The 12,221-nt window shown below is 37.2% G+C and overlaps 1 protein-coding gene across 4 annotated transcripts in view; it reads left to right on the top strand.

The window, feature by feature from the left end:
- MMS22L (MMS22 like, DNA repair protein) overlaps positions 1 to 12,221 on the top strand; it is a 133,879-nt gene that overhangs the window by 108,568 nt on the left and 13,090 nt on the right. For all 4 annotated transcript variants that reach the window (XM_058734774.1, XM_058734772.1, XM_058734773.1 and 1 more), the window contains one exon: positions 1,906 to 2,069. In XM_058734774.1, coding sequence (XP_058590757.1) covers positions 1,906 to 2,069 — 164 coding nt within the window. The remainder of the gene's footprint in view (positions 1 to 1,905; positions 2,070 to 12,221) is intronic.

Raw genomic sequence — 12,221 nt, 5'->3', positions numbered from 1 at the left:
ATACCCAGGCTATTGCAGGAGTCTCCTAACTACTTTCACTGTATCTAGCCTTTTCTTCTGGTTCAGCGTAAACAATGCCCCCAGATTACTTTTCTTGAAAGTCTATTCCATTATGACACTTCTCTACCCCCAAACCTTCACTTGCTCCTTTTTTGCCCATGGAATAAATTCTGTATTCTTACAGCTCTTTGTGATCTGTCACTGAACTTTCCCAAATGTACAAGACATAACATCATATGCAAACTTTAATGAGATTGGTTTCATTATTGCCCTTCCAAAATGCTTTACATTTCCCTACATCAGTGTTGTTCATACTGTTTTCTCTATTTAAATGCCACACCTTTGGGTTAAATCCTGCCTTGACTTTTTAAGACCTACATCTAATATCTCAGTGTAGTGTGGTGCTTCTTTCCTTCTTCTGAAGTCATGTGCTCTGTTAAGATTCCGTTCACAGAATTGAATGTTTTGCCTCACTTGTATCTGAATTTCCGACAAGACCTTAGTAGTCTACCACTATTTTTGAGGCATTATTTAAGTAAGTGTAGTACAAACCAAATGACAAATGCTGAAGTGAAATGTTTAGGGTCATAAAAGTAATTTAAAGCCCACCATTTAAAATCCTGGCTGCTTTCATTGACTTTCTTATTTACCAGGGAACACATTTTTCTCATGATTTCTAACTGAAGATCCAGAAGTGTAGTAGTTCCTTTTTTCTATTTTTTAACTACTCAGGAAGGGAATAGATTGCCTCCTGTGCCTCCCTCCATTCCATGCTCCTCTACTCCTGTAGTTTCCCATCTTTGTTAGGGTATATTCCTCCCAATTCCTGAGAATTCTGGGGTTGTCTTTCAAAGCACCTATCACACTGTATTATGGTAGTCTTTTTTTCCTTATTCAACTTTTCCACTAGACAGTGAGCCCCTTGATTTCATAGACCATATTTCGTCTAAGATTCAGCAGTGAACAAAAAAGACAAAACGCTTGTCCTCAAAGATTGAATAAATCTTTTAACATGTAATAATTGCTGGAACCCACCATATAGAGTAGAAATGATGGTGAAGACATAGTTCCTGCCCTTAAGGAGTTTATAATCCTTCATGATTTCTGTGGCTCATTTTGGTAAATTTTACTGCTTTGCAAATACGTATGGATGTCTAGCTTAGATTTAGCTATATGTGACAATTTTTCCTGTTGTCTAGACCTTTTAGAAACTGAGCAATTGCCACTTCCATTTATTCACTTAAGTGTATATACTGAATACCTCTTAGGAGCCAACACCTGTTTAAGAGGTAGATATAAAAATGAGTCAGATAAATTATCTTTATGATCTCTGTTGAATCCTAATGCTAAAATTTGTTTTGCTTTGAGAGATGTTACATCCTAAATTACCTCTGGTTTTTTTACTTCCTAAGAGAAGGAAAGAGGTAAAGCTGGAACAGGAAGCCAATTCCTAGGGCAGTCCTCTTATTGATTTGGAGAAATAAAACCCCTCCCAAATCCCTAAATAAATAAACGTGAGGAGAGATTTCTTTATGCAAATTTGACATTAAAGAAAATGTTGCATCGTTGAGGAGCTAATAGAAGAGATTGGACTCAGAAAAGAAAAAAAAACAAATTAACAATTGGATTTTCATTTGGATTTTGATTAAGTGCATTGAAAGATCAGGTTTTAAATTTAGTTTGTATCCGTATTCTACTTTGGCCCTTATAACACACCAGATATTCATATGCTTATGCTTCTAAAATTTTGTGTTTGAGGATAGCATGGCAAAATATATGCATATTTTTTTAGTTTTGCTTTATTAAGTTGGGTAAAATTTGTCAGTATCTCTAAAGTGGGTGACTTTTGGTTCTGTTCACTGAAACTTTAAACAGAAGAAAAAACAAAATTGTGCTTCTTTTTAGGAAGTCCTACTTTGAGTGTAAAGGGTCCCTGCTCCCTCCTCGCTTGGCATCTATCCTAGCCTTCATCCTCCAGCTCTTCAAAGAAACTAACATAGACATTTCTGAGGTTGAACTGCTCCTCCCTGGCATCTTAAAATTGTTGGTGTTGGTCAGCGAACCCCAAGGTTAGTTTGAATCTGTTATACTGTTCTTTTCATAAATTAAGAAAGTACTCTTTCCTATCAGTTAAACAATGGCTAAGTGCTTGGTTATTTAATATCAGTTTCTATATATCATGGCTGACAAACTCCAGCAGATAGCAGAGGTTGGGCATGATAAAATAGTTAAACAGTGACATGTTTCAGAGTAGTTTACTTCTGTTTTGTTTTTTCCCCCAAGGCAAACAGTTTATGTAAGGACTACTTCCTCTAATTAGACTTGTTGACCTTTTAAAGAATATTTGTTTAATCTGACTACAGTATTAAATACAATTTGTTACCTATCATGTGGTGAGGGGTCAAGGTAAGTTCTTCGGTTCAGGTTGCCGCCAGAATATCTAAGCTGATTTCACAGGCAACCTGTAAGGATCCTTTGATCCTAGTCCTTTTGTTTTCAGTCTCATCAGCCTTACTGCTAGGGATCTCTTTAAAATATCATTTGTCTGATCCCCACTGTGAGTAGCATGCTTTAATAAGCTTATTGGGAATATGCAGAATAGTAGGGATAGCTCTATCCTGAAGGAGTTTTTAATGTAAATAGGATGCTATGTGTGTAAGGGTGTGCGTGTTCTCATGATAAGGTGATTGTTCAGGGCAGGGCTCCTCGATGTTTCTACCTAAGTACCTCTAACTGCTGTGATGAGTGAGTGCAATGTGCATCCTGCAGAATCTGAGGGTACCATCCAAACTGGTAAAGCTCAAAGAGCTCTTTGAAAGGTTCCATTTTATCTCAAAAAGTATGCATATTTTGTTTAAATCTATGTTTATTTTAATAAGTAAAATGTTGTTCTTATTAAAATGTTTTCTTTCTCCCGAGCATGATTTGTAAAAGCTAAGCATGGTTTTACAAAAACTGTTATGATGTGTTCATATGGAATGCCCTTATCTGAGAGTAGCATCTCTTCACTGAAAAAAATACCCATGTAGACCCAGGGTCATCTTTAGAAATTTTGTCTTCATTGAAAACTTACACATACTTTCAGTGAAAGCCTACTGTGGTATGCAGTACAAAATTTGTTGAGACAGAGCAGACGGTATAAAATTTTAGTTTTGGTTATAGTAATTATCAGGAAGGAGGCTAGAGTGTGGAGGTGAATTTTGCTGCTCACATCTAGCTAGTGAGTGCATCACATGTTTGACATGGGTAGAATACAGAATTCGCAGTCTCTGCATTGCTGTCTTTGTAAGCTGAGGAGGTAGTATTAAACAGATTTTGGCTGTGAGAAAATTCTCTCTGACTCTCCTTGTAGCCTCACTGCTTAAAAGAATAATTTGTAAAATCATAGAAAGTTAGTCTTACTACATGACTCAGCAAGTCCACTCCTAGGTATATGCCCAAGAGCATTTTAAACATACGTCGACTCAAAAACCTGTACTCAAGCACCAAAAGAACTCTACTTCTGGCACAATAACATAAGGAGTTCTGCTGACCCACTCCCCAGCAAAACTGGTGAAAATTATTTAAAAGAAAGTATCTAGGGGCGCCTGGGTGGCGCAGTCGGTTAAGCGTCCGACTTCAGCCAGGTCACGATCTCACGGTCTGTGAGTTCGAGCCCTGCGTTAGGCTCTGGGCTGATGGCTCGGAGCCTGGAGCCTGTTTCCGATTCTGTGTCTCCCTCTCTCTCTGCCCCTCCCCCGTTCATGCTCTGTCTCTCTCTGTCCCAAAAATAAATAAAAAACGTTGAAAAAAAAAAAAAAACTTTTAAAAAGAAAGTATCTAAATTCTCTCGAAATAGTCCTAAGAGTGGAGCAAATGTAGAAACATTTGTTTAAGAAAATCTGAAACTTGGTAAAAACATCAGGAGTCTGTGGTATTTGAAGGAAGACCACTCCTTTCTTTATTCCCCCAGCTCAGTAAGACAGAAACTCTACTCCAGACTAGTAAATCCAAGAACATAGGGCTTCTTCTCTCCCCGGCTCCCAGTAGGAGGGCTGTCCTCCTATGAGAGGCAGGATATCAGTATTTCTCATCTTGCCCCCAAGCTACCTGACGCTAAAGTTATATTCCAGGCAATTGTGGCTAAGAAGTGGGCCCTCCATTCTGTTCCTGGGGTACCAGTCATCCTTGCCACAGCTTAAATGTGTGAATTCCCTGCCAAGAGAAGCAAACTGAGGGTCCCTGGGGCTGCTGCCTCTCCTCCCACAAGCACTCAGCTCCTAAAGTGGGTATGTCACTCAAAAGTAGCACCATTGTGCCTGTCCCCATCACCAGAGCCCTGCATCTGAGATGTTATCTGGTGGAGAGGTAGAGGGAGGAGAAGCTGAGCATAGAACAGAGAACTCTCAATCAGTCCCAAAGGAACTAACTTCATTTGCAAATGAGTGTGGAAAAAGTTCAACCATAGAGTTCTATCAAAAATAATGGAGTTTGTGGTGATAGGCAATAGGTAGGAGAATAATAGAGTCATTGGGTATATAGGCTAATCTGTAGACCATCTAGTTTGGTGAGAGAATTGGTGAAAGAGACAGCTGGAAGGAACCCTTGGATCAGAATCTCAAACACCACAGAAATCCCTTTAAAACAGCCTGAACTTGATGAGATCAGTCTATAAGACAATATATGTCCCTGGGCATTATAGGAAACAATAGAGCAATCAGCTTTGATTAGTGGAACTTAACAGTTGAGTGTGGTCAGAGAAAGAGACAAAGAGAGCCCTGTCAAAACCACTGTCTTAGAATGGAGACTGTAGGCATACCCGAGGTTATATCACCTGAGGAGCAATGTTAGAAGCTTCACACTGGGGGCCAGTGGGGAAGAGGGAAGAACTACAGCTCACTAAAAAATGTCCAGTTTTCAGCAACAAAAAAATTCCAAGACTGCAAAAAGACAGAAATATGATCCATACACTGGGGGAAAAAGCAGGCAGCAGAAACTGCCAGTGAGAGCAATCAGATACTGGATTTAATAGGCAAAGACTTCAAAGTAGCCATTATAAGTATGTTCAAAGAATTCCAGGAAAGCATGATTAACAAAGTAAAGGTAGGTATGATGACATTGTCCCATCAAATAGAGAATATCGGTACCGAGACAGAAGTTACCAAAAAAAGAACCAAAAGGAAATTATGAAGTTTAAAAGTACAAGAGCTAAACTGAAAAATTCACTTGAGGGGCTTGTTACTGGATCTGAATTAGCAGAAGAAAGAATTAGCAAACTTGAAGATAGATGACAAGAGATGATGCAATTTGAAAAAAAAAAAAAAGAATGAAGAAAAATGAACAGAGCTTTAGGGACATGTGGGATACCATTAAGTGCACCATTATACATATAACCCAGAAGAGGACAGAAAGGTACAGAAAAAAATATTTGAAGAAATAATGGCTAAAGATTTCCTGAATTTATTAATGAACAATCCTATACATTCCAGAAGCTCAGCTAATTCCAAATAGGATAACTTTTTTGTAATGTTTATTTTTGAGAGACAGAAAGCCAAACAGGGGAGGGGCAGAGGGATAGGGAGACACAGAATCCGAGGCAGGCTCCAGGCTCCACACTGTGAGCACAGAGCCCGACATGGGGCTCAAAGCCACAAACCATGAGTGAGATCATGACCTGAGCTAAAGTCGGACGCTTAACTGACTGAGCCACCCAGGCGGCCCTAATTCCAAATAGGATAAATTCGAAAAGTTCCACAATAAGATGCATCAGAGTAAAAATACTGGAAGCCAAAGGCAAGGAGAAAAATTTTAAAGCATCAAGAGAAGAAAGACTCATCGCTTACCACAGAACCCCAGTTAGGTCAACAGCTAACTTCTCAGCAGAATTAATGGAGGTCAGAGGCAGTGGGATAACACTTAGTGATCAAAGAAAAAATTCTCAACCAAGAATACTATATTCTGTAAAACCATTACCTTTCAAAAGTGAAGATAAAATAAAAATATCCCCAGATAAAAACTGAGAGAATTTATTGCTAGTGGACCAGCCTTATAAGAAAGGAAGTTCATGGGTGGCTCAGTCAGTTAAGTGGCCGACTTCAGCTCAGGTCATGATCTTGGGGCTGACCCACGTCTTGGGGTTCAAGCCCCACGTCCGGCTCTGTGCTGACAGTACAGTACCTGGAACCTGCTTTGGATTCTCTGTCTCCCTCTCTCCCTGCCCCTCCCCTGCTTACAGTCTATCACTCTCTCTCAAAAATAAACATTAGAAAAAAATTAAAAAGAAAAAAAAGTTCTACAGAATGAAAGTTAGGTGACCTCACACAGGAATAACACCAGTAAAGCAATATGTAACTATAAAAGTATAAGTGTATATTTCTTTATCTTTATTCCCTTAATGGGTTTAAAAAGCAAATGAATAAAATGAAATATTAAAAAAATGATATATAATGTATTATTGGGTCTATAACATATAGAAGTGCAGTATATTTACCAGTAACAGTACAAAGGAGGTGGTGGGAGCAAAGCTATATTGGTCTAAGAAAATGACTCCAGATAATAACTCAAATAGAAACAATTATGAAGAGAATTAGAGATGATCAACAAGGTTAATATAACAAAAGCTAAAATATATACCTGCTTTCCTTTCCTCTTCTTCCTTTCTTCTCATTTAGCTTCTTTGAAAGACAAAATTATATAAAATAAAAACTATGAAAAACAAAAAATTATGTATTGTTGGGTTTGTAACATTTGCAAAGGGAATATGTATAAAAATAATACCACAATGGTGCCTGGGTGGTTCATTCTATTAAGCATCCAACTCTTGATTTCAGCTCAGATAATGTGAGTTGGAGCCCTGCATCGGGTTCTGTGTAGAGTATGGAGACTGCTTGGGATTCTCTCTCTCCCTCTCTGCCCTTCCCCTGCTCACATGCACATTCTTGCTCGCTTGCTCTCTCCCTCCCCTTCTGTCTCAAAATAAATAAACATTAAAAAAAAAATAATACCACAACAAAGGGGGAGGGGAATAGAGTTATGTAAGAATAATGTTTCTGTATTTCACTGAATTCATGTAAATCAGAAGCTCTGATAAGATATGCATGATATGCCTAGAGCAACTACTAAGGAAATAATTCAAAACTAATGAAAAATCATTAAAGAAATTAAAATGCTAAGTTTTAAAATATGCATATAATACGAAAAGAGAGCAGTAAAGGAGATTAGAAGAGCAAAAAATGCGAGACATTTAGAAAACAAAAGGTAAAATGACTAATATAAATCCATCTATAGCAACAGTAACAGTAGTTGTGAAAGGAGTGAACAAACTAATCAAAAGTAGAGATCATTGGAATGAAAATATAAAAAGATCTAATTCTATTCTATCTACAGGAAACACTTTAGATTCAAATACTGAAATAATAAAAGGATAAAAAAACTACATCATGCAAACTGTAGCTATGGAAAGCTAGGCCAAAAAATTGTTACTAGAAATAGAGATGTTTTATAGTGATAAAGGATCACTGTATTTAACAACTTATAAACGTGCACTTAACAAAAGAGCACCAAAATATAGGAAGAAAAAAACAGAAATGAAGGGAGAAAGAGTTTAGTAGTAAGAGCTGGAGGATTTTTGTTGTGTAAAGAGCTTAGAAGTTCTCATTCTCACCCTCACAACAAGAAACAAATCTTATCAGACTGAAAAACAACTCTTCTTAGATGCATCAGGGAATTGAGGTCATAGAGCAAACGTTGCCCCCAAAACTGATCATAGAGCAGTTTGTCAAATGCAGTGTAAATATTTCTTCCAGTGTCAGCTCCTGGTCCTTGTAAGCTGTGATTCTCTGAATCTGTCTCTCCACTTAAATGATCTAATAAATTGTTTGTTTCTTTTTCAAAATAATAATTGGTGATTATACCTTATGGAAAGCAAACTGAATGACAGCATTGTTCTGAGGATTGGGAGAGAGGAATTTGGAATACTGTGTTAAAAGGCACCTGTACCACCCCTGAAGGAATGCAGTGCTATTTGAAAGTAGACTTGGATTAGTTGTATGCTACAAACTCCGGGGTAACCACTAAAAAAATTTTTTTGAATAAGTGTATTTGATTATACTAAGAAAAGAGAAAAAAATGGAATCATAAAATTCTCAATTAAAACCTTCAGAAAAGGCAGAATAAAAGCAAATGATTAGAAAAAAAGAACAAGAGCAATGAATATAAAAGGTACATGTATGTAGGGTGCCTGGGTGGCTCAGTCAGTTAAGCATCGACTCTACATTTCAGTTCAGGTCATGATCTCACAGTTCGTGAGTTTGAGTCTGGCATCAGGTTCCGCTCTGGCAGTGTGGTGCCTGCTTGGGATTCTCTCTCTCTCTCTCTCTCTCTCTCTCTCTCTCTCTCTCTCTCTGCCCCTCCCCAGCTCGCTCGCTCGCTCTCTCTCTCTCTCCAAGTAAGTAAATAAACTTAAAAAAAAAAAAAAAAGGCATTACATAATGACAGACTGGAACTAGAGATAACCTCTTCAATCTGATGAAGGACATCTATGAAAATCTTAGAGCTAACATCATCCTTAATGGTGGAAGATAGATGCTTTCCCCCTAAGATTAGGAATAAGACAAGGATGTTCACTCTTGCCATTTCTATTCAACATTGTACTGGAAGTCCTAGTCAGGGCAAGAAAAATAAATTAAAGGCATCTAGCTTGGAAAAAAGGTAGAATTAACCCTATCTGTAGATGATTTGATCTTGTATACGCAAAATCCTAAGCACACCACTAAAAAGCTATTAGAACTTATAAACAAGTTAAGCAAGGTTGTAGGATACAAAATCAAGACACAAAAATTCATTTTATTTCTATATACTCTCAATGAAAATCTAAAAATGAAATTAAGAAAATGATTCCATTTCCATTTCCATTTATAATTAAAAAAAAAACAACTAGGAATAAATTTAAGAAAAGGGAAATACAAGCTTAAGATCTGAAAAATACCAAACATTGTTGAAAGAAACTAGAGAATATCTAAATAAATGGAAAAAACACCCATTTCATGTATCTGAAGAAGTAATATTGTTAAGATAGTAGTATTCCCCAAATTGGTCTACAAATTCAGTGTAACTCCAGAACAGTTGAAACAATATTGAAAAAAGAACAAAGTTGGAAGATTTATACTTTCCAATTTCAAAACTTAGTACAAAACAACAGTGATCAAGACAGTGTGGTATTGACATAAAGATAGACATAGATCAGTGGATTAGAATTGGAAGTTCAGAAATAAACCCAAAGGTCTGTGGTCAACTGATTTTTTTGACAAAGGTGCCAAGATGATTCAGTCGGGAGAAAACAAGTATTTCAACAACTTGTACTAAGTCAAACACATATCCACATGCAAAAAAATGAAGTTATACCTTTATTTCATGCCATACACAAGAATTAACTCCAAATAGATCATGGACCTAAATGGCTGAGATAAAACTATAAAACTCGTAGAAAAAGCAAACTAGTAAATCTTCATGACCTGGATTTGGCAATGAGTTATTAGGTACAACAAAAGTACAAGGCAAGAGAGACATAAATTGGACTAATCAGAATTAAAAACTTTTCAGGTACCTGGATCACTCAGTCAGTTAAGTGTCCAATTTTTGATTTAGGCTCAGGTCATGATCTATATAGTTTGTGAGTTCAAGTCCCACGTTGGGCTCTGTGTTGTCAGCACAGAGCCTGCTTCAGATTCTGTCTCCCTCTCTGTCTGCTCCTCCCCTGCTCGCTCTCTCTCTCTCTCTCTCAAAAATAACCCATTAAAAAGAAAAGTTAAAAAATTTAAAACTTTCATGCTTCAAAGGACAATCAAAAAAGTGAAAAGAAAGTTCCCAGAATGAGAGTTGCAAATCATTTATAGGATAAGGAACTTGTACTTGGAATATATAAAGAACTGTTACAACTCAGTAATAAAAATTTTTTTTTTATATAGGCCAAGGGGGACGCCTGGGTGGCTTGGTGGGTTATTGCATCTGACTCTTGATTTCAGCTCAGGTCATGATCCCATGGGTCATGGGATCAAGCCCTGTGTCGGGCTCTGCACTGACAGCGCAGAGCCTGCTTGGGATTCTCTCTCTTGTCCTCTAACTCAAAAAAAATAAACTTTCAAAAAAAATAGGCAAAGGATTTGAATAGACATTTTTCCAAAGAATATAAACAAATGGCTAATAAGCACCTGAAAAGGTGCTCAACACAATTAGTCATCAGGGAAATGCAAATCAAAACCACAGTGAGATACCACTAAGTTGGGTATTATGAAAAAGTCAGATAATAACAAAGTTTGATGAAAACATGGAGAAGAAATCAGAACCCCTAGTTACTGCTATTGAGAATATAAAATGGTGTAGCCACTAGGGAAAATAGTCCGGTCATTCCTTAGATCATTAACATAGAGTTACAATGTGACCTAGCAATGTCACTCCTCGGTATGAACCCAGGACTAATGAAAACATATATCCACACAGAAACTTGTATATTCATATTTATAGCAATTTATTTTTCATAGTAGCCCGAACGTAGACTGTCAACTGACAGATTTTTTTTTAATGTGATACAGCCACACAGTGGAATATTATTTGGCCATAAAAAGGAATTAAGTCCTGCTGCATGCTATACAACATGGATGAACTTTGAAAACATTATTTTAAGTGAAAGAAGCCAGTTACAAAAGACCACATATTGTATGATTACATTTGTATGAAATGTCCAGAATATTAAATCTGTAGAGACAGAAAATAGATTTGTGTTTATTTTTAGGGTATATCAGAAAACAGGGAGTGGTAGCTTAAGAGTGTCAGGTTTCTTTGCATAGTAAATATTCTAACATTGTAGTGATGGTTGCACAATTCTGCAAATATACTAAAAACATGGAATTGTATGTGTTAGGTGAGTAAAGCTGTTAATGTAAAGAAAAACTGAAAAAAAAACCCAGCTTTTTAAAAAGTTCAATTCACTTAAATAAACCAAGATGGCAAATATTTTTTTTAAAACACAACTGTACGCTGATATCCACAGAAGCTTGATTCATAATAGCTTCAAATGCAAACAAGCCAAATGTCCAGCAACTAATGCATGGATAAACAACATGGGGTATCTCTATACAGTGGAATATTACTTGGCCGTCAAAAGAAATAAAGTACACATTCTACAACATGGATGAACCTTAAAACATAATGCTAAGTAAAAAGGCAGTCAGAGAAGACCATGTGGTATATGATTGTATGTATATGAAATTTCCAGAGAAGTCAAATCCATGAAGACAAAAGTAGATTCGTGGTTGCCAGGGGCTGGGGGAGGAAGAAATAGGAGAATGTGACTGTTAAGGGGTATAAGGTTTTCTGGGGAGGTGATGAAATTATTCTGAAATTAGACAGTGGGGATGCCTTCTCAACTCCGTGAATATACTAAAATCCAGTGAATTGTGCACCTTAATAGGTTGGTTTTGATGATAAGTGAATTGCACTTCAATAAAGCTTTTTTTTTCTTTTTATTTATTTTTTTTAAATGTATTTATTTTACCTTCACTTTTTTATTTTTATTTTTTAAATATTTGAAATTTACTGTCAAATTGGTTTCCATACAACACCCAGTGCTCATCCCAAAAGGTGCCCTCCTCAATACCCATCACCCACCCTGCCCTCCCTCCCACCCCCCATCAACCCTCAGTTTGTTCTCAGTTTTTAACAGTCTCTTATGCTTTGGCTCTCTCCCACTCTAACCTCTTTTTTTTTTTTTTTTCCTTCCCCTCCCCCATGGGTTTCTGTTATGTTTCTCAGGATCCACATAAGAGTGAAACCATATGGTATCTGTCTTTCTCTGTATGGCTTATTTCACTTAGCATCACACTCTCCAGTTCCATCCACGTTTCTACAAAAGGCCATATTTCATTTTTTCTCATTGCCACGTAGTATTCCATTGTGTATATAAACCACAATTTCTTTATCCATTCATCAGTTGATGGACATTTAGGCTCTTTCCATAATTTGGCTATTGTTGAGAGTGCTGCTATAAACATTGGGGTACAAGTGCCCCTATGCATCAGTACTCCTGTATCCCTTGGATAAATTCCTAGCAGTGCTATTGCTGGGTCATAGGGTAGGTCTATTTTTAATTTTCTGAGGAACCTCCACACTGCTTTCCAGAGCGGCTGCACCACTTTGCATTCCCACCAACAGTGCAAGAGGGTTCCCGTTTCTCCACATCCTCTCCA

This window comes from Neofelis nebulosa, chromosome 6, assembly GCF_028018385.1.
Source record: "Neofelis nebulosa isolate mNeoNeb1 chromosome 6, mNeoNeb1.pri, whole genome shotgun sequence".
Lineage (NCBI taxonomy): Eukaryota > Metazoa > Chordata > Mammalia > Carnivora > Felidae > Neofelis > Neofelis nebulosa.
The sequence above is the reverse complement of the archived record's forward strand: the minus strand, read 5'-3'. Positions and strand labels throughout refer to the sequence as shown.